The following is a 24,343-nucleotide window of genomic DNA, read 5'->3' as shown; positions in this document are numbered from 1 at the left end:
TTAACAGAAGTCTGTAGCCTCTGCTTGAAGTTAGCAGCTACATGCTACAGTACATTAGTTGGGACTAACATAATCCATTTAAACTAATCGAAACGTTGAGGATTGATTTTCATGTTAGGTCATGTACAGTAGACGCCATGTCAAATAAGAACAATCTGTGAATGTGCTGCATACTTTAGTGTTAAACCTTTTTTTCCTAACTGTCCATCAGGAGTCTGACAATGTTACAGGAGTGCAATGATGAATCAGTGGCATACTCTTAGAAAATCATGTTGTTGTGTTAATTGACTCACAATATTTGTGTGACATTTCATCAAGATGGACCTTAAATGGATGGTTCGGATTTTCTTAAATTGGATTGTATGTTCTGCAAAATGTGCACCTTAACATGTGCATAACAGGAAATGACTTCACACGGTGAGGTAGGGGATTTATTCATTTAATTTATTAAGATGCTACATAGTCCAACCAGGTTGGGTCTTTTTTATACACCAGAGAGACTACTTGAACTAGTAATATGAATCTTCTTCTCAGATAGACTTATTTATTTATTTATATACATACAAAACAGTTTGCCGACTGCTTACATTGATCACGGTGATGGTCAGAGACTCCAGGTCAGTGTAGTGTGTTTTACAACCGGGCCTGGATCAATTAGTATTGACATGTAATTGTTATTGTTTGTTTGATCCTAACTGGAGTGCTTAATATAATTCTAATGACAGTATATTATGGTACTGTAAAATGTTCTGAAACTCCAACCAGGATTCAAAGAACTAGAAGAATTATCTGTCAGTACTATATGACCCAGGTCTGATAACCCCAGATGGGACTGTAGATCAGGTCTGTCTGCCCTCCCTCTAAGCAGCAAGTAATCCTCAACCCAACAACTTTACAGAGATACAGTAGAAACACAAGCTCATGTATATTTTAACCTTTTACTTCACAATCATATCCATCATATCCCCCTCCACCTAAAATGAAAATATGGTGGTGTTATGTATTTTTCTTTCACTTAAAGAAAGGGTAATGCATTCTGAATCTCATGTGGATACAGAGGGAACTGCTCTTTATTTCTTCTACACTCTCCATTGCCTTTTCCCCCCTCATGCAAATTTGGAGATGAAAAAATGTGAACGTATGTTTCGGTTTATTTTTGACCAAGACATAACCATCGGCTCTAGAACAGTACAATGTGATCATGTGGTCCCCTCAAGGATATAAGCTAGGATGTATGCCCCCCCCTTCCTCTGGCTTGAGAAGAAAATCAAATGTTATGCTGCAGGAAGATCAAAGGAGAGACACTCTTAATCTTAGTGCATTAAAAATGAATATGACTTCAAATGCAGTGAGGGTATAACATTAATAAGCAACGGATAAATGCTGAACAAACACCAACAAACTAAACACAGGCCTGCAGTGGAGTGGAAAGAAAATCACACAAAAATCACCAGCAGCAAAGAAACTGGAAACACTCAGTTGATCTCTGACATACATTTGCCCCAAACAAAACAGAACGTCAACAAATGTATGGCTCGGTAGGAAAATGTGAGAAAACAAAAAAGAGCTGGAAAAGACCAAGGTCTCTTTGAGAGGACACTGAAACAGGACCTTGGTGTTGTTGATGCTGTAAGGGAAACACATAACAGTCACATGCACCTCCTGTCCACTCTTATTATATGTATGCATGCTTTCTCTGTGTGTGTGTATTTCTATATATATATATATGTATATGTATATTTATGTACTGTATATACCTTCGTCTTGGCCTGAGAATAACTTGCCCAAATAGGTCACAAGGCAAGCCGTTTATCTGTTTAACATGTACAGAAATCGTCCTACAAATCTGAAGTTCATCTTTGTAGCTGCAATATCCTTAAAAGCTTTCACCCTAACAATAAAATAATTAATCATAAAAATCCAACAAAGACAGAAAGAAACTCTGAAAATGAAGTTGTGCAAACCTACAGCCAAATGACATATTATAAATCACCATTATAAAAGCAATTAAATTAGATTCAAAAAGTCCAGATGCAACTCTGTGTGTGAACGCATGCAATCAAACATCCCCCCTTCTGACAACCGGGGGTGTGGTGAGCAGTGAGTGACAGTCAACGGGAATAAAGGTAGGAGTGAAAATAATAAACAACACGAGGAAAGAAAATACGAATAGTGTTCACTGATCAAAGTTGTTCGACAATCAAAGACGAGCCGATTTGACAAAGCCTGTGATTGCAGGAGTCAGTTTGATAGCCCTGGGTGTGGATCATTCCTCTGGAAAATCCCTTCCTTAAAGGAGTTTTAGCTGGAAGGGACACCTGGATATAGTGTGCAGTGTGCAGTGTGTGTGTGTGTGTGGGGCGGTTACGTATACATATACATCGGCTCTGGCCTCCGTCATTTAGAAAAAGAAACAACAATACACTAAAATGACATTCACACACTTTCAAACTGACTCAGTCGCAGCAACACTACCTCGCCGGTGTTAGAAAACTGGTCTTGATCACTTGCATTAAATCATGTTTCCATTACTCCCCCCCCCACAGTCATCTGTATACATGAAACTTTGGGAAAGAGGGCCAGAATGACTATGTGATGTTTACGTAGAGGCAAGACCTGTAACAGTTGGTTTGTTCTTTAGATGATGAATGGTTTTTTTCTCTCCTTTATTTTCTCATACATTACCTTTTAAAATGTTACATAAATGAGACTGAATCAAAACTAGTACCACCCCCCACCCAGTGGATATGGCATTTCTGATCCAAAATCCCAGATCCCGTGTTTGATTTCTTCCCCCTGAAAGCATGCTGCGGCCCGACCGAACTGCTGCCATCTACAAGACCAACTTGCCCACGATGACGCCCACCACAAAGAAGAGCACGATGAGGGCCATTGTGCGGGCGCTCAACCCCTCGTCTTTCTTCATGCCAATTGAGGTGTGCTGGGATGACATCACGTTACTCTTCCTCATCCGCAGACCATCGTCCTCCTGAAACAGGAAGAAAAAAAGTACGCGGAGTAAGCGGGATTCTAAACTAAAGCCACAATAAGAAGTGAAAAATATTGTCATAATCTGAAACTAAATAAAAATGATATCCTTTCAGTATTAATAACGATATTGCCTGGCCATTTCAATGTTTGTGTTTTTAGCTAAAAAACGTCCCTATCACTAAAAGGAGATGGCATGAATTTCCATCAACCTAATAGCAATGGCTTCACAATAATCACAATTGTTTTTATTCTGTTGTCTAGTCTTGTAGTTTACTAACTGGGGTCTGGAAAAATGTTCTTCCTAGTGTCGTAGTAAAGAGTATACAAGTTGATTGCTAAATCTAAGATGTTAGCATTATGGCCATTAAAAGTAAAGTAAACAGTTCTCCAAAAATGTATTTTTCAATGTTCCGGATTTATATATGGCTCTCATAAAAACACTAAACTGGTCTAAAATTTAAAAAAAATAGATAAAAACTTAAAATGAAACTAAACTAAAACGATCAAACCAATCTGAAAATAAATAGTGATTAAAAATGTGATTAATAATAACTATATAAACTGAAAAATTGATAGAATAAAAGAAGAGGGAGAAGCGTGGTAGGAATGACGAGGTGAAGAAGAGAAAAGATGACATGTTTAAGAGAGACGGCCATCTTCTCAATCACTCAATTAGATTAAAAAAAGTATTTATTTACAAGCTCAAAGAAATAGGATCTGCTTAAATCTTCATCTGACACAATCCCCAGAGGTCCGCAGAAGGCGCCAGGCTTTAACACACTTCATTTCCCAGCAGCGGGTGGGGGGGGGGGGCTCTCTGTTAGTTTAATCTCAGCCACAGGAGCAGCCAACAGTCGTTCTGCCTCTGGCAAGAACTTAAAGGGGAGGAGGTGGCGGAGTGTGTGTGTGTGTATGACTTATTTTGAACTAAACCTTAACAAATCTCAATTTGAAACCCATACTTCACTGATTTGTTTCACGTTGTGATTGATGGCGAACTCATTGATTTGCAAAATTGCCTTTGTGGAGCTTTAGCGCCTGAGGTCTGCCACTGATTATGGATCTGAGCAGTTACACTTCACTCTAACCTCAATCTGGAGTTACTGTCTCTATTCAAAGAAACACAGCAAAGGGTGGAGGGACACCCCAACCTCATTTTGGAACCACCACTCTGTGTGAATCAAGTTTCCACTTAATTTGCTTATCTTGAATGGGAACATCAATCAGTATAAAAAAAGAAATAACCAAATGTGATTCTGGATGTTCAATGAAGTCATCTGCTAATTCTGGGGATTGAGATGAAAGAGATTTGATTGTTTTGCTCATTTAGTGAATTATCAGTTTCTCTCTGTATTTGAATTAAGACTGAAATAGAATTGGCAACTTGGTTTGAACTATACCTGCATCGTACAACATATTCAAGTCCTATTATTTTCAGTTATAGCATCTTAAGTGTGAATATTTATTGTTTTTCTTGGACTTTTATGATATGACACTAGATATCTTTGAGTTTTGGACTGTTGGTCAAACACATTTAAACATGGCAATTTCTATGGGACTTTACAATAAGCAATTTTCCCTTTTTTTCTATTATTATAGACCAAAATTACTTGATTAATCATGAACATAATCAGCAGACTTTATATATTATAACATCTGATGAACATTTGATATGTTGATTAATACAGTATCTCATATCTATTAACCTCTAAATATGCCCAGTTAATATATTCCATGCTTGTTTTCAGTGTTTTATTTTTTGGTTAAATGTACTAACTTAAAAATAAATCTATAAATGTATCTGAATGCGCACCAAGTGTTTAAAATAAGTAGAATCTCTGCTAAACCTTATGAAATATTAAGCGTGTGATTTAAACACTGGAGCAGATGACTAAATGATCAACACCATCATAGGTCAGCTTCTGTAATTATTTCAATAAGGTTGCAACTTCGGTTTGAAAAAAATGTAATCACCAGTTCACCAGGGCAGGTATTACCTGACAGTCTACTTTAATCAGAAGTTAGTATAAAGTTTGTATTGATTGGATGGATTGTGTCATTAATAGTCTACCACCTCAGCTAATGCCCTTAACAAAAAGGAAGCATCTTTGAGACTGAGGCTTCAGCGATGCCTTTGTCTTTACTGTTGTGAAAAAACAAAAATGCTGAACGACTGCTGTCCTGGAGTCATCTCACCCACCCTGATCTGTTTGTTTTCTTCCCGTAGCCTCTGAGCCTCCATCTGCAGCCTCTTGCACTCCTCCATGATCTTCTTTACCTCCCCGTCATCGAAGGTGGAGCTCATTGATTTTGGAGGCAGCGTGGAGGAGTCCGACTTCAGCAAGCTGGACGACATCATCTTGTTGGACTCCATGTCATGCTGTAAGTGAGTTAACAGGGCGACAACATATAACGCAATAAGTTCTCTGTTTGCTGATACAATGTTTCCATGGCAATTCTGACCATTGACTTGGCTGGCACTCGGGTGAAATTTCATATTTTTATTTGGAGACTTGCAGACTTTTATACAGGGACACAGAGCCTAGTTTCTAGCTTCCTAGCACCATGTTTGTGGGAGAGTTCACCCAGGGGTGCCTTTCATAAGTAGATCAAGCTGTTTTCTATCAGCAATATCTCCGTCTGAGGGACTCTGTGGTGCTGACTGGGAGCAATGTGTATGTATCGCACAGCTCAAAATGAATTGAAAACAACCACCATGGACTCAGCTCATATCGGGAAGAGGTAATGTATCTACAGCTGTGTGGGGTCCGATTGAATCACAACAATAATAAACTACATGTGAGAATGAACAAAGTGAAGATTAATGCTGAAACATAAACAACGTTGAGAAAATAACAAAAAATATAGAAGAAGAAGACAGTCGGTCAGTCTTAGAGTTTTCAAAGAAGAGGAGAGGTGAAGGCCGAGATGGGACAGGATAAAGAAAGAGAAAGCAGTAAATAGGTGGGGAGCAGGAAAACAACAATAAACATCAGAGGATTAGGAACAAGCATAGAAATGCACTCTACAGAAAGAAGCAGTAAAGATGCAACAGTGTGTTAGGTTTGCTGAACACCCGCAGCTTGATAGAAATTGAATAACATATTTTAATATCTTTTTGATATTTTGATCAATATTTTTTTCTCATTAAAAAAAAGGAAATTTTGAAAATCTCTATTTTGTGTCCAATGTTGTAGGATTTATTTAGTTAGCAGCTGTGTAATATGTTGGGTAATATACAAGGAGCCAGTCAAATATAAACTCCTCCTAGACAATATTAACTTGCTGTACATTCTCACTACTTGTGGTACTAATGCTTAGACACGTTACTGTGATTTTGAAAAAAGAATAGCAGGGAGCAATGTGACGCATCACTCCCTGTAGTGTCTCTGATCTGTGATCCGCAGTGACAACCAGAGCTGACGTGGTGAGGCGAGGAGAGAAGTGGTGTCACGGCATGTACTTACTGTTTTTTCATTCTCCACTGGCATGTCAAAAACACATCTCAGCTTGGAGTCCATCAGCTCATCTGGCTTAGCCTCCTTCCACTGAGGAGAGAGAGGACCAAAGATAAAGAAAAAGTCAACCAATTCATCATTTATATGTAATCAAGACCAAAGGGACCATTTGTAACAGACTGCTGATAATGGCTCTTTGCAGCAGGACAAAAACTTAGATAACAACCCTCATCGTTTTTGGCTATGTGACATATTAAACATTCTTTCACAATGTCTTGATTAAGAACCGATTTTTGAACTTACAAATAGGGTATCTGCACTGTACTATTAAATACAATATTGCATCAAATGTTTAATAACCAACATGCCTTTTTCTTTCGTTAAGTTCAATTCATGTATTTCATTGATTGATCCTGTGTCTGTTTTTTGCAATATACATTTGAAGCATTTGCAAACACTGAAGTTAGTAAAAGGAAAATGATGGTGAAAAGTGATTGTAGGAAGAAGATGCACTCACCACTCCCTCCATGTCGGTCATGTCAGGAGGTGCTAGCACGGACTGCACCATGAACTTGTGTTTGCTCTTCTCATTGGGATCATAGTCAAATGGCTGCAGCATAACTGAAATTACAAAAGGATAGTCAAGGTCACTTATGATCCTATTATAAAGTCCCTTATTTTAACTGACTTCACATGACAACATGTTAAGATGACGTATTTCCTTATTGACATAAGTTGCGCCCCAAAGTATGAACAGCAAGTACCCACATCCTTTTTTCAGTCATTTTGTTGTTATTATGAATCCTTCAGTTTTATTTCCCTTTTTGTCAATCTCATTCGGACCTACCCAGAGATGGAGTACTCGAGTCTTGGGGTGTTTCTCAATCGCGAGTAGCTTGCTTGGTAGCACATGTCTGCCGAGCATCTTGCTTCAGAAGCAGTCAAGAATACTTCCTGGCATTCGGAAAACGAAGTGTGGAACACGCTAGCAAGTGTGCAGGTGTGCGTCATATGAGAGGCCCCGCCTTACATCTTCCGCCACAGATTTGGGGAAATTGGTCCGTGCGCAAAGAATTGTGGGGATTTTAAGACCGCGGAGTCTACTCATGTGCAGCCTCGATATTTCTCCAAACGGAGTACGCCGGGCTCGGTAGATTTCCAAGTATGCTGGAGATTGGAACAGTACTTCGGCGGCACTCGATGACGTAGTATGCTTGAAATAGTGGCTCTGAAGCAGCTTTACTCGCGATTGAGAAACACCCCTGGACTCGGACTCGAGTCGGACTCGAGTGCCGATTTTCGGGACTCGCGCACTGATTGACGCGACTCGGACTTGGACTCGTGAATTCTCGCGCACGATGACTTGGACTCGGACTCGGACTCGTGAATTATCGCGTACGCTGACTTGGACTCGGACTCGGACTCGTGAATGTTTCCCCCCACGATGACTCGGACTCGACTTGTACATTGACCTCCGACTTGGACTCGGACTCGGACTCGAGCAAGTTTTCTATGGAGTCTGATGTCCTCTATCCTGGCGTGTGCACCGGCTGCGAGGCGAGTTCACGTACTGGGCCCCGCTATTCCAGTCTAAAGATGTCTAGAGACACACCCCGCATCGTGCTGTATGCTTTCACACATTCTGCTTCCACATTGGAAAAGAGCAGCGCAAAATGCTCTATGTGGAAACAATATTGAAGAGAAGGCTCCGTAACACATTACTCTAAACATCGAGTTCAGACATATAGGCTGTCTTGAACACTATCATCAGAGTAACGTGATCTAATCAATACATAAAGATTCAGCCGATAACACGAAAGCACATGGCTACTTAGCATGCAAAATGACGTCATTCTGGATGCTAAGTAGCCATGTGCTTTCTGGGGCTAAATCTTTATCAGTAACCGGTAAAAGTTCCTTCAAAATAAGAGTCCCGATCTTATTACTATCAAAATAAAAGTGCAAAACGAAAACTTTACCATAGGAAAATATTGGCATACAAATATAATCACTTCTCTAAAAGGTAACTCATTTTAAACATAGTTTATTTATATATATAATAATAATAATATTAATATTAGTAATAAGCTTTATATTTGTATAGCACCTATTACAAGAATTGTAGCCAAACTGGCTTCACAGCAGTTCAATAGACAGATTAGTATAACATGACAGGATAAAAGCAATGTAGAGGAGCAGCTACATTTCAACACATATATCCACGAAGATTAATACATGAAGACTTGTGACTCGGACTTGACTTGGACTCTTCTTAGGTGACTCGGACTTGGACTCGGACTCGAACACAGGTAATGATGATTCGGACTCGGACTCGACTCGGACACTCCGTGGGTGACTCGGACTTGGACTCGGACTCGACTACGACTCTCCCTTGGTGACTCGGACTTGGACTCGGACTCGAAGAGTGGTGACTCGAGAGTGACTTGGACTCGTGAATTGGTGACTTGACTACAACACTGGACCTACCATTCTCAGTAAACTGAGGAGAATGTGTCTTGTTAGTATCACTTCAACTGGGGCAGACAAGCAGGAATACAATTCAAGTTGTGAGTTAAAATCTGCCGCCCCAAATACAAAACGAACTCCAGCGTATAAGCCGATACTTTTCTTTGTCAGCAACTTTCCATTTTTCTCCCTTTCTCAACTCTGCGTCCACTCCTTGGATTAAATAGGAATTAGTGAGTATCAAATACCCATGTGTTTGTCAAAAATAAACTAGATCCTCCACGTCTTCAAGGCTCTGGGCTTGCCCGTGCTGCTCGGAAAAAGCGGTGGGGAGGATTTATTTCTAAGTTTGTGTTACCATGACGGCGAAACACTGACGAAACTGTGAATACCCCGGGGGGTAATCTTTCCAACAGCTTCCAACCCTGTCTGTTTCTTTCTTAACATTACATATCGCTCTAACAAAAAGCAGGTGTGGGGTTGGAATAGAACTTCAGCCCATCACCACATTAGTCCTTCCAGTGAGTGGTGTGTTATTTGATGTCCTTCCAATGACCGAGAAGGTATTTCAAAGCTGCAACGATGATTTACAATGATCACTTTCTTATGTCAGTATTCAAGTAAAGGGTGGAAGTGCAGAGGGGCATGAAAAGAGCTATTGATGGGTGATCTTTCTGTCTTTTGACTTTTTAAACGAGGGTGTAATTGAAAGGCATATTTTGACATCGGTACCAACTATATCTACAACGTCTGCGTGATTCTTTGGCTTCCACAAGAAACAAATGACCTCCTAATTTCATGGCCGGTGTAGCTATCGGGATGGTTTTCAAATATGGCACATGCCAATTTCCCCTAGAGTGGAAACCTCAGAGATGTAGTGCACCATTACAGCAATCAGAGCAGTTCAATATCGCAAACCAGAAACAGACGGCATGAACAGATTGAGAACGTCCTGTTTCAGTCAGACCCAATTTGCACGGCCATCTACCTCAGGTCCAAGGGGACGCCACGAGAGAATGGAGGCAGGAAGGCATGTAAGTTCTTTGAGCAATAGTGAATAACGTTTAAATGTAAGTTCCCCCAGAGCCAAAGCCTGAGATGGAAAGAGCCCTGGCACAGGGGAGGAAAGAAAACAATTAAATCATCTTTAATAAGCAGCCTTTGAACACATCTTTAATACAAAGCTACTTCTGCTAATGACATGATTTAGTATTCTTTCACACTGGGCAATCATTTATAAAACTCACAGAGGCTAATTGTGTTTAACACGGTCAAGCAGGATGGCAATCGCCTGCCTGCTTGTTGATGATAAATGGAACCATTAGAGGGGTGAGGGAGGGGGGCAAAACAACTTTTCTTTCCTGTCACTAATTATATTGTGTCCCTTGAGACTTGATGCTCAAACGGAAAAAGCACTAAACATTTACCTTGAAGTGATTACAGAGGTCCACCCATGGAACATAATGAATATAGGGTCTGCACAAACAAATTGTCTTTTTTCATTATCAATGCATTTCAGAACATATTTGAAATGTATCTTTCAATGTTTTGTTTTAACCATCAAACACCTAAATATATTACATTTATAATAAAAGGAAAAATTAGAAAAAGCAACAAATACTCATTTTATAGGGAATACTTCACCACCCAAAATACATTCAATTACAAAATGTAGTATAATCCAAGGGTAACAGGTTGAGTAAATGATACACACATTTTCTCTTTGAGGTAAAGTATTCCTTTAAGAAGCTAGAATTATTTAAATGTTTTAATGACATTTAACTAACTGATTAATTGATTGATAAACTAAGTGTTTCAGTTCTACTCTATAGCTTTGTTAGTGACAAAATGCATGGCTACAACCCATACAAAACCATGAATTTGTGACACGATTTTTCCTCAACACAAGAAACTTGACAGGAGAATGTGCCGTACATTTCCATTTCCAAGCATTATATCACTCAGTTTCAATAAAAGCATACAACATGAGACCTCATTTCATTTCCATGACCTATTTAAGGTGAATTCTCAGCATCATAAGAAAACCTAAACTGTGTTTGACATTAGAACAAAAATAAAGAAACTTGCCAAAAACAAAAGATGAGCGAATCTGTTTGAAAACCAAAACATGGAACTCATCAACAACTGAAAAACTAGATGTGAGGTTACGTTACATCATGATACATGACACCATACAGCTCATTGTTACTTACAGTCTATAGGGGTTACACCCTGAGCTATAACAATAGTAACCTTTTTACACCAATTCAGAGAAGCTTTAATCGTAAAAAGGGAACTCCCCATCTACTTTGTTCAATATTACTCAACACAAAAACCTGGCCAAAGATCAGCAGACCTACGGAGACAGTATAGCGTGGGAATGAGGAAGAGAGTGAAGTCGACCACTGTTGTTGGGGTACAGGCCTGGAGGGAAAACTCACCAGGATGTAAGAGCTAACTCATATTCAGGCTTCTCAGGGTAGCAGGATCTCACACTTCTGGTTTGGCTCTCCTGGGTCCATCTAATTCAATTTAATTCAAAAGGGGAAATAATACAACCTACCGTATATACTGTAGCAGCATACCTATTTTAGGGTGCGGAATACAGTCTATGGGAATAACCCAGGAGTTGACCACATTAATCCACCACACTTTTGCGGGAATCACCACTTAGAGGTCAAGTTATAGGAACGTAGTTGGTGGGCAAAAAAAAGGTTACAAGGCTTTTAAATATTAGACCTTGTGTTTAACATATTTTAATAATATTCTTTAGGAATTTGGACATAACTTAAGTAATAATTTACTTATAATAATAATAATTTCTTGCCCCTTCATGACAAAAGCCACACTAAAAATGAGTGTCATGGCAAGCTAATGAAACTGATTCAGTTAAAAAGGCAACACAAATAATTGTTATTCTTTTATTAAAGTATGTTATTTTTCTTTCTGCCTTCCTTGAAATGATAACAAGTCCATAGCATGTCAGACAAACTCAACTACTGACAGATTCCAAGAAAAAGCTTGATATTTGTGCAGTCATGACTTATTGAAACATTCACGCCACATTTCTTTCCACTGGATGCTGCTACAAAACACCAATCAGCCTCAGAAACATTCCTGTGGTCATGGCTACGTTGAACATATACAGTTACAGCTGGGTTGAGCTTCAAACGCACCGTGTGGATCCTCAGCTGAGCCAGCAAATGAAACATCTTGGGGTCTGAAGGTAACATGTAGGAGACTATCTTTTCTTTCCAGTGCAAGTGGCTGTCTGTGTAGCATTTGTTAAAAGTGACTGGCCAGATATACGAGACAAACTGGACAGAAACAAGTCACAGATCATATGCATTCCTCTTAAATGGAGAACAAAAACAGATATATATATTTATAAAACGGACAAGTCAAATCAAGCAATCTGATTGGTTCTTAGCCGTGGTATACTGAGCGTATACCACGGGTAGAATTGTAGTTACTTTTCACAACAAGTCAGTATCCCTCCGCGTCTGAGATAAACTGTATACAGTTGCGCTGAAAAGCAAACTGCTTGCACTTACTATGGAGGAGTGGATTGAGGAGTGCCTATCTCCAGAACAAAAAGCACCTAAACGACGACATGTAGAGCTACGTGAAGAGCAGGTAGACCAACTGGAAAAGTATCACCATTCAAAAGCTTTCTGATGCGGGTCTTGAAACAAAGCAGAGAAATTATGACCGTTAGTGGCCACAGGTGCGAAAGCTCTCTCCAGAGCTACTGGAAGCCGAATCTCGGGGACCGGAGAAAGTGGAGCAATATTCTCGCCACGCCAAGCAACAGCCTAGAACAACCTCAACCTATACAAGTAACCACGTAAGCCATTCTACTGATGCTGGACAGTTTTTCAGTGGGTGCACAATAAACGGCAACATACAAATGAATGTAAATAAATAGCCAAATAATGGATCAACGCTCTCTGTCTAATATGTTCGCTGGCTGTTGTTAGTGTTGTTGCATAGCAACCACCTCGCACTATGTTTTGTGCAGAAGGCAACGGAGGGACTATTTTATTTTGAACATCATTATTTAATAATAACAACTATTTAAATTAGAGTGTGTATTTTTCATTCATATTGCCACACTTGGTAACCGTTTTATAAAAGCAATAGCTCACTTCAGGCCGTGATATATGCTCATTATATCACAGTTAAGCGGGTTGTCGACCCTCCGATTCGCGTCGGGCCGAACCACGACCCTTAACTGTGATATAATGGCCATATACCACGGCCTGTCATGAGCTATTGCTTAAATATATTTGCCTGAATACCTCAATAATGATAGTGTAATGTTATTTTGGGAACTACTATTTGGCAACTATTTTCAGCATGTCCTTACAAAAAAACATGTTTTATATCTTATGTTGGAATGATAACCAGCAGTGTTTGTGTCATTCAGTTATAACAGTCCGGTGTTCATCGATGTTTATCAATTCATTTTACGAGTTTGTATACATTGTATGTGTCCTTGAAGTCTAACAAATGAGTTGAATGCAGTCTAGTTAAAAAGAGTTGTCAGGTGTCAGCAGGTAAGACATTGAATCTATTTTAGCTGTCTTTTGACAGCATTGAACATTTTTAAAAGAGCAAATTCTGTCCTATTTCCTAATGTCAAGGGACTCATTTGGATTTTTATTTTGAAGATAGTCAAGTTTTAAGATGCAAGTGATGCAATTTAATCATAGCAGTCAAACAAACAATGCCAATTGGCACAATGTGATTAAATTGCAGCGGTCTAAGCTCAACATTGGACCAATTTACACAAGATGCCCTTAAGTAATAAGTTGCCCTTAAAGTAATAGCACAATAGCTTAGCCATTTGGCATCAGACAGAGTATTACAAATTAAAATACATGTTTATTAGTTTACGAAGGTGTTGGTGCACAGACCTCTTGACTCTAGGTGGCATGGCCCGACATGTGCTGCTTTGGATATCTAAGTCAATTATAATGGAAACTGGAAACCACTCCTAACTTGGTTTGGAGCTGACATCAGAATCAGGGGTGTTATTATCAGGGGGATTATAAACCTGGGCATTCCATCAAAGTAACTTAATGTTAGTTCAATTTCAAAGCAAACAATGCCTGCAAGATACGAACCCACAGCGGCTTGTTATCCTGTTAAGCACACCGCTTACTGATTTCTCCCTGAAGACAGACTGGACATAAAGAGCTTACAGACCGTAGCCTTAATGTTTGCCTAATAGAGACACAATACTTAGAAAAGTAATCTCCTTTTGGGACTCAAACCTGTGACCTTTCTCAACCCTAATAAGAGTGAAAAATGAAGGTATCCGACGGAGCGGACTGGGCTGATTTGTCGCCCACTGCTGACTGGAGGCCCTGGTGTCTCGGTTCGCAGTTGTTGACACCAGATAGGAGAGGTTGTAAAATGAGTCTGTGGCTGTAAATGGCAGAGGTGGCAGTGTGGAAACACTAGACTGTACCTGTCTCTCTCAGAGAGCACGGCTGGGAATGAGGCCTGCCAGGCGGGGGGTGGGGGTGTACTGGGTAACGGGAGAGGACCAGTGTGTTTCGAAAAAACATGCAAACGCATTCAGGATACTTGAGATAAAATAGTTTGCATTCCTTTTCACAAAAGCTTTGTTTTTAAAATCAAGATATAAATAAAAACAGTTTTTTACAGAGTTGTTGACATTTAGAAGGCTTGAAGTCTGTAGCAACTAGCGCTACAAAAAATATAATTTCCATATCAATCATGTAGTCTTTAAAATCTCCACACAGACTCACACTGTACCATATATGCTATGCCTAAGTTCTGACCAAGAGTCACACAAAAAAGAGGCATCCAGAAAAAGACTGCACAATCCTCATGTTAGAGGAGCTGTAGCCAGAAATGGTCTATTAAACTTGTCATAAGACTGAAAAAACACCCTTTTAAAACAGTCAAGTAATTTGTCTTGAGATAAACTTAACATTTCCGCTACGGTAGCAGCTACATGTTTGTTGATAATCAGAATTGATTGGCCCCTTCTCATTCCTACTTCATCAATCATTACCTGAGACGTTGATTGATGTGCCTGCATCGAGGATTCCGCTGTTCGGCCGCACGCAGTAACGGCGCGGCGCTGTCGTCTTCACCTTGAAACACACATTTCTGTCTGTAGGGTTGGAGAGCTTGAGATTTGTGGTGACCACGTCTGAGAATGGACCTGTGAAGAAGATAAGGTGGATATGTCAAAAAACTCTGTAGTGATGTTTTCTTTAAGAAGATTATTCAATGTCCTCCAGAGACAAAATGGATCAGAAAAGACAGCTGAAGCCAAAACGTACAACTACACAAGTCACAATAAATGGCAACACATTATAAAGACATAAGTGAAATCTGGACGGAGATTGATTTACATTTTTATCATGGCCAAACACTCTCTAAGAGTTATGATCCAACACACCACACACATAAATCTCAAAATACTATTTGTCACTTGAATTGCGTGAATGCCAAATGGTTGAAAATAACACATGCACAGAATAAATCTTTCACCGACATACAAAATCAAACAAGCTCGTAATATGTGTGAGTGTGAGCTGTGCAGTCGGAAACATCCAAAGCAAATGAGTGTCCGAAAGGAGTGTCATCAAAATGCTAATTAATCATCCACTGCTGCAAAGAAAGCATATCAAATAAATAAAACAAGCAAGCTGGGGAACCTCTTTATATACATATAAATATTGATATAAATATAAAAGATCTTTGCCACAACAGAATATATTAGAAAAGTTTGCCAAAAATGTAACACAGATTTAACACAACAGAAAACAAGCTTCTCTAAGCTTTTAAATTAGATCACTGAAATACCATTGGATAAAGCATATTGTAAATATGTGACAAAGCCTAACAAGATGTGACTTCAATTATAGAAAAATGAATCTATTGCGCAGAATATGGACCTTCTGCTACAAATCTCCTTTATTTGACCTGACATTTTAGATAAACAGGGTTTCCCCGCCAATTCAACTAATGCAGCTTTCTAATACGTTTGACTGGAAGTTGTCCTCAATATAAATAAAGTCAGTCAAATTCTCAAATGAAAACCCAAAATACAGCATCTCAGTAACACACACTGATGAGAACTGGATTATTGTTAATAAATCACAAATGTAAACTGAGCCATCTGCTTTTTCATTTCACATTTCTCTCTGGATTGATTTAGACTACTTGATTAAGAAAAACAATTCCAGTATTAATTTACCAGAACCGTAAGAGTAAATGGTGTTTACAAATCTATAGATCAAAGATCTCTGCTACTGCAGCAACATAACCAGAATAGCTGATGCAGTTTGGCATCAAATACATGTAATTAAAGCTATCTTTGTTGATGCAGGTTGCATATCTCTAAAGCTTTCGGAAGACTGAATGCATTAAGATGAACAGAATGTCAATAACGCAGAAAGCCCTTACAACAAAAGCCACAGCAAAATGACACTGTGCTAAATCTATGAGGTGAGCTGAGGTTGTGTGAGTTTTTAACCAGACTGCAGCACTTCTTTTTTTAAGGTTTTCACTATACATCACTGTATCAACTACTTGTGCTGTACTATAACTGTCTATTCAATTGGCCGATTACAATTTTTTTTTCATTCTTTCTTTAACAGCTTCATCTTGTTAGTGTTTGATCATCTATATTTTTATAACATAATACATTGGTTACAGTGAAACAAGGTTTTGTTCAACCTTAGCCGCGTTCACACCGGAGTACTTTTCACCATACTTTTCGCGTTTAGTTCTGTTAGTACCCCTTATGTCGCGTTCACACCAAAAAGAGCACTTAATCTCGGGAACTTTTACCCACATTTTTAGTGCCTTGTGAGAGATGGTACTTTCCTGGGGGAAAAAAGTGCCCCAGTTCTGATTGGCTGGGCGAATTGCAAACCACGCCCCGTAAAACTCTGAAATGTTTTGTAGAGTCGCCATTTTATTATCCTGGCATTAGCATTAATAGCATTAGCATTCGCCCAGCGCACAAACGCAGAGAGACTAACTTATGGCAACACAAAATAAAACATGGGAGCGGTGGAGATGAGGAGGTGTCGGCGTTCTGGCGATTTACTCGGAAGGCTTCAGTAGAAGCTGCTGGGAGTCCCAGCAGCTTCTACTGAAGCCAGTCCCCAACTCCGGGGACTTCCGGCCGGGGACTCCGGGTGGCAGTATACGCCGTGAAGTTGTTTGCGGCCTGCCAGTAAACCCAAAGCAGAAGAAGACGAAGTGACGTCAGCGGCTCATTTGCGTAATCTTCCCTCAGGGAACTTATTCCGGTGTGAACGCGATCTGTACTAAATGCCCTGGGGTAATAAGTGCCGGGGCGCTGAGTGCCGGCACTAAATACGGCAAAGTACTTGGTGTGAACGTGCCTCTTGAGTAATGCCTAAGGTTGAAGGGGTAGAGAGGAATGAGGACATGAAGGAGGGGAAAGGTGAAAGGGAAAAACAGCAGGTTCACACGGCTGTGTGAAATCACAGAGTTTAGCCCTGCTATTCAGTCAAATACAGGGCAAGAATTCTTGAAATTCAGGTGCTGTTTACACGGGAACGAAACGGGTTGTATCTGCTACTTTTCTCTTTCGTATAGCCCCTTCGTTCACATGAGGCCGTAACGGAACCGCGGAAACGGACCCCTAAAACGATAACGAGTCCCAAGGTGTATAGATCTGCGGACGGAACGCTTTGGGGGGGCAAACGGCTCCGTGTGTACGCCCTATACGATAATTTCCTGATAACGATGAAGCCATAGCCCCGCCTCTCCCCACCTCTGCTGCTCACTGCTGTAGCATGGTCAGTAGCTACTGCTACTGCTACTGACCATGCTACAGATGTTAGTGCAAAATCTACAGCTCCTCTACCACAACCATCAGCAACAAGTGGACATGGAACTACATGAACTACATGTTGCTAAATCCACCGCGGAGAATAAACAGAAGGGCAACCAGGCAACCATGCTCGGGGGTCTTCTTCGCTGCTTTTGGTGTATTTTGTGGCGGAAGTACAGCGCCACTTACAGGCCCGGCATATGTACAACAGCGTCTCCAGCGGGTCAAGCGGTCTCGTATGAAGGAACACGTTTATTGAGCCGTATCCGTGTGAACGGAAGACTTTTTTGATATCGAATTCGGTTTGTTTGCGTTTCGTTTGCGTTCCCGTGTAAATGGGGCCTAAGAAACTGTGAGACAATTGGGAAACACATCTTTGTAACGTACTGTCTGGAGCTTCTACAATAAAGACAAAATAAAGAGACAAAGTGTGAGAGTAGGGGTGATTGCAGCCAATAAGTGAGTTAGCTAAAAACAAGACGTGGGCTGCGATTCAGAGGTTTATAGGCACCAGATAAATTCAGAAGTAAAGTTATTGCACGCACATTAAAACCCACCACAAAAGCAAGCAATCTCCACTTTGGTGTAAGGTTTGCTTTTCACTTTAGTGGTAATGACATTAACAGATATGTCAAAACTGTTGGATATGAGTGCTTTTGCATGTACCACTGTAAAACAATAAAAAGGAGCAAAACCTAATATGGGCAATGCATTGACCTTGGAAAAAGCCAAGAGTGTAATGAGTCTTCTTTGATATTCTCAGGACATTACACATTACTGGAAGGGGTGCAAATTCCAACAAACCTCATTATATGCAGCATCACTAGTCCTTAGTATATTCTATTTTGGCAAAAGTTATCTTTTTATTGCATAAAACTGCATATAAAAATGTATTTAGATAGCTGGCAGCCGTTAGTCACTGTGTTTTTCCAGGAAAGCTACCTCTAGAGACAGCAAAGCTAATTCATGGTCAAGTGAGTAAGTCTTAACGAATACAGTGCCAATACCACAAACTTCACAACGGACAGACTTACGGAAACTATAGTCATATTGGAACTTTACTGTATTGTTAAAAAAGCATATAAAACGTTCTCTATGAAAGAGAAATAGATTTATTTGCGGCTATGTTTTCTGTTACTTTTGATATGGTGGATATCAAGATCTTATAATATCGTACACATGATAGTGACCCTCAGGTATATCAGTAGACAACTATAGGTTCTGAGCTTTCGAGACATTTATGGTCTTCTGGTGTTTATGTTTGTGACAATATTGTAAGAAAAGCCTAACTCATGACTACTGTGGGAGAAACTTCTGAAGCAACTGGAAACAGGACTCAGAGAGACACGAGGAGAGCTGGAACTTTGATGGCAAACACTGATGGTTTATTTGGAGCTTCGGCTGGAGAATTCACAAGACATGTCATGAGCCACGAGTTGACCACACGGTAGAGATGCCGAACCAATTCTGAATAACTCTTCTGTAGTTCCAGGTTTTAACTAGTTCAGATTGTAATAATCAACATTCTTTATCAGCGAGACTAAACAAATATGGACCCTGAATCTAACTAGAGCTGTCGTCCATAGAAAAGAATGTGCGCCAAGATGCCCCTCCTTAAGAGAGATAGCAGCAATACCCAAGGCCATAGACCTATGCCATGGGAAAAGAGACCGTGAAAGGAGAAAATTATGAACTGTGTCAAAGGTTGAATACCTAAGCAAATTATTCCCCAACAACTACCTAAAAGTGCTGACAATTAATCAATTTGTTTACCAACTTACAGTTATCTAAGTAATATTTTAACTTGTGACATGCTGCAATTACAAAAGACAAAATTCAGCAAGCCAGGTTTTTCAATCAGGTAAAGTTTTCTCTCAAAATAACAAATGAGGCCACTACAGTAGCTATTATTGTGAGAAAAACCTTTAGTGCTTGACAGAGGCCCACTCTCTGTGAATGAAAACATGGAGCTATTTCAGAATTAGCACATACACCAGATTCAAGATAAAGTTTCAGCTCAGCAAACATCCAGAGCAACTGACACTTCCCTTCCCCTTTGAGCAAAGACAGAGAGGAAACTCAGACCCTCACAAGCTTGGCGTTACTTCAGAAGAATTTTAATGAAAGGGACTCACGCCACCGACTACTGTACACCTGATATACTACTTCCTGAAAGTGTCTGGGGATACCATCCAACTCACAAAAACCACAAGCCGCAGTTAAAAAGTATATGAAGAGCTAATGTTTGAATCTGTCATCTTTCAAGGATACATTTTATAAACAGCACATATAAAGGGAAGAGCAGGGAGTTAGATTTTTTAATAATACTCCTGATTAAGATGAAGATTAACACAAAAGAAAAAGTCCAGTTCTTAACACAGATGGTCTGATGCCTAACAAGCTGCTGCTAACATACCTCCTCTCTATTTCCTGAAGTTTCACAAACCCATGCCTGCATATAACTTGGGGTCTGAGTTACGCCATGTGAATTGTTGTATTGTGTGGTATTCTAAGAAGGCACAGAACGTATGAGTTTGTTGCTCCTTTCTCAATGGCTGGTGTGTCCATGTAAATCATATGATGGAAATCAGGGTGCAAGGTATATTAAACTACAGGTAACCATAGAAACAGTGCCTCTGCTTGGTGCCAAGCAGGCGATATTCTCATTTATCTTATCTTTAACAAATCCCATTAAAAGACTTAAACCAATAACAATTTGATCCTATTAACTATAAAGTATGGTCTTTGTAGTCTGCTATAGCTTAATCCTCCAAAACATATGTTAAATACATTAGCCTTCGGCTGCAGGGCATGTTCCTTTATAACAATGAACTTAGTTTATTTTGGGTCAATCCTGCATCGTCCTGATGCTGCAATTACTCACAAGCACACATGTGTATTAACCTGTGGATTAAAATGCTCAATACTTGTGTACTCTTTTAGAGGTTTACATTATATGTGAGGAATAATTAGCTTTAGGCAAAGATTGGCAGACAGGGCAGGGAAAATGAAAAGTTATTGACGGACCTGTATTGAGGTCCATTTATTGGATTGTAGACAATTTTTTTTACAATAAAAACATTTTTACACTCTCAATGGTCAATCAAACCTACCCACAGGTTTAAGTGACTGACTACAAATGCAATGTATAACAATTTGAACATAGTTGCTTCTCTTTTTTTGCCTGTTGTTGCAGTCCAAAACTTACGTTTTTTTCCTCACCTGCCATAATGGCATTTTTATCCATAGGCCATTCAATTGTTTTGTCTGTCCCTTCTCAATCTAACAATGAGTCAGTTGTACAAGGCAACGGTAGAAACATGATATGTCATTTAACCTGATCCCTACCTATTTCTAACGTACTTGCTTTTAACAATATAACAAGCCTTGATAAAAAAAAGATATATACTGAGGCATTATTTGCCTCCGCTTTGTACAAAATGTTCATAAATCAGGCACCTCGTTGTATATTTTTACTAATGCAATATACAGGCTCAGTATAGAGAGCTTAATAGAACTCTGACACTTCATTACTGCTATAAAGAGTTAAATACCTTTATAATTTGCCATTACACTGTAGTCATAGAAAATAAATGAGTAAGGTAACACCATCTGCACATTTAGACATAAGCATTATGCTACTTTAAATTGGCAGTTCACATAAAAACACAGAGGTGTGAGTTACCTAACACTTTGGTGCTGCTGGGTCTTTTAAGTGTAATGTTGGTGTGCTTAAGTCAAACACCAATGGCCAAATTGCATTTAGCAAAGAAGTTGCAAAATACAAAGTGCTTCACAGAGAGAAAAATACAATTTCAAATGAATAATAAAATACACAAAAAGCAACATCAGGATATGCTTTCAAAAACAGTACGTTTTTAGATGAGACTTAAAAGGAAGACACTGACTGAGACAGCCAAGCACAGGGAAGAAGTACACAATGTACTTGTCAAAGTTTTTTATTTAAAACAAGACTAATGAGTACAAGTTTGGCCATGTATTAGAGGCTAACTGTCATTTGAACCATTCATAGACGTATACAAATATCTAGCTTCAATACTCAATAGTAAAATGCAATATTTAAAATGATGGCATGATCTCTGTAATCTGTTGCAAAACAGATCAATTAGTATCATATTTGTTTTTGTAAGAGTATTTAGGCCTTAAGCAACATATTTTGGCCAAATGTCGAGCTTAAATCAAATGTCTAATAGCGTATGTAAAGCCCTAACGATAAGGAGGCTTGGCATGTTGATGATCCGTAGCTTACACATATTAAGTAGCTCAGGTTCTGCAGTTATTTCGTCCTGAGAGCTGTCAAGTTATTAAATGACAGCTGGCTGTCCAACAGAGCGTGACAGCCAATCAGAGAGCGTGCTAATGTTGGCTAGCTGTAGATGCTAAGGATGTTGTAGCTTCTGTGCAACGAAAGGTTATGCAGAAAATAGGTTGTCACATACATATCATGGTCCCTATTTCCATGGACATCTGTTTCGTATGCTGCACGTGTAAACAGCTTAAAAACAGTTGCTGCAGCAGAAATGAGCAACAAGGCCTGGCTAGGCTGATTAGCCGACAGAAGCTAATCCAGCTAGCTAACCAGCTAGCTAGCTGTCAGTTGACCTGCCGTCCTTTCATTCTCTTTCTTTTCATACGAAGGCAAATATTGTCAAAATGTGAGGTCCAGCTTCCCCCCGGCTTGGTTAACGTGCTGGCCTGCCCCCCTCTTTCTAGCCCCGCTGGCAGAGGCAGCTCCCCCCTCCCGTCCAAGCCGCCGGGCCCTCCCCTCTCTTACCTCTGAATTTCAGTTCGTGCTGAGGCTCCAAGAGCAGAACCTGTTCCGGCCTGGCCATCTCCCAACAGCTGGAGGAGCGGGGTTATCTCACTGCAACCAGGTCCTGTCTGTTACCCCCGTGTTAGGATGTTGTTGCAGCGTCAATAAGAGTTGTTTTATCAATGAATTGTCTGTGGATATCCTGTCCCCCCCGGTCACTACTCGAGCTACTAACGGCTGTTGTGATGCAGCAGGAAGGGAGCGAGAGACAGCCCGGTGACGTCACTGCCTCTGCATAGCCACCCAGCGGGGAGGGTGACAGCAGGGTGATGATAGGCGATGATGGGTGAGACCAGGGTGCTCCCCCTCAACCGATGTGAAGGGATAAGGTTAAAATATGTAGGTTTTTATTTCAGCCCACAGCTTCTAAGTTTAGTTTGAAGCAGTGATGGATTGTTGAAACTAATTTGATACTGTATGGCTACCTCCTTGGCTCGCTTGTAGACTTGCATTTTTCTTCAGTATTTAATTTTCATGCTACTTTTACTCAGCAGAGGTAGATGTATTCAAATATTGTAGTACTCAGATATTTGACAAATAATTGCACAATGTAGAAATACAAACACAGATACATTCCTTCATTTAAAATTGTACTATATTAGCATCACAATGTACTTACAGAACAAAAAGTAAAAGTACTCATTCTGTACAATGGCCAATTTATCACTGAATAATGAATGCTCCACTAATGTTCATTATGTACATGTACAGATAATGAAGGAGAATTTTTTTATTGCCAGATTCTAAAATGAATTCATAAAGTTTTATCTTATATAATAAGTAAAATCCTTATGCAGAATGTACCATTTCAGAATCAATAATCCTAAATTATAACTGATGCAATCCTGTGTCGCACTTTAATGTTGCAAGTGGAATAGCTGGCTTACTTTCAGCAACTTTATATATTACTGGGTCTCTTAATCTATTGCATCATAATTTACTGATCCCAACCGTCTTTGAACAGTGAATATACATTTTAACCATCAAATCGGAGATACATGGTTCCACAAGCACTCTTTTGTGCACCTGTCAATACTAAAATGATCAATAGTTAAATTCCAAGTAAAATGTACGTCTTGAGCCTTCACGTTGTCTTCAGTGACTTTAATGTCTGTTTCCTTGCATCAGTATTTGTCCTTGTTGATGTTGCAAATGGAGCTGCTGTGATGCAGGAAAAATGGCAGACTTAATCTGACAATAAAGTAATTTCGTATCATTGTCGCATCATGTAAAACATGTCAGATCATCAGTTACCATCTCTTCCTCCAATGCACACTTTTGTTTTTCTTCATATCCCCATAGTAACAATATATTCACAAGACATTTTTCTTCCAAATGTTATGACAATACTGCATGTAATCTCATAATGAAAACACTTTGTAGATAACTTAGCATGGAAAAAGACTTGGCTCTGAACTAATAACAAAATAAGGTTTCTTTCAAATGTATTCCTACTTTTTATAAAGTGCATTGCATTTGAAAAAACATTTTGTTTTCATTTTCAATAGATCATTTTTTGGCAGCCTCAAAGATAAATATGACTTTTTAAACATATTTCAAATCTTTTAGTGCAATTTTCTATAATATTTCACATTAATAAATTCCTAGCATCTTGGTTTTCTTAAAGTAAAAAATATCCTTGACTTAGTTTGTTTTTTCATATAAGATAAAGACCACCACACTATATTTACGGTATTAATAATTATTTGATGGTACGATTTTGTATTTGTCTCAACA

The 24,343-nt window shown here is 39.4% G+C and overlaps 1 protein-coding gene across 1 annotated transcript; it reads right to left on the bottom strand.

Annotated features, from left to right (window-relative positions):
* Positions 1-423: 423 nt before the first annotated feature.
* On the bottom strand, positions 424-22,816 carry vapb (VAMP (vesicle-associated membrane protein)-associated protein B and C). The gene is made up of 6 exons (XM_034138949.1): positions 22,568-22,816; positions 14,965-15,117; positions 6,967-7,070; positions 6,459-6,539; positions 5,192-5,371; positions 424-2,989 (listed from the first exon to the last, which is right to left on the bottom strand). The coding sequence occupies exons 1-6, from the start codon at positions 22,623-22,625 to the stop codon at positions 2,834-2,836; spliced, it is 732 nt and encodes a 243-aa protein (XP_033994840.1). The 5' UTR covers positions 22,626-22,816; the 3' UTR covers positions 424-2,833.
* Between the last annotated feature and the right edge of the window lie 1,527 nt (positions 22,817-24,343).

Source organism: Trematomus bernacchii, unplaced genomic scaffold (assembly GCF_902827165.1).
Source record: "Trematomus bernacchii unplaced genomic scaffold, fTreBer1.1, whole genome shotgun sequence".
Lineage (NCBI taxonomy): Eukaryota > Metazoa > Chordata > Actinopteri > Perciformes > Nototheniidae > Trematomus > Trematomus bernacchii.
This window is presented reverse-complemented; position numbering and strand designations above follow the sequence as displayed.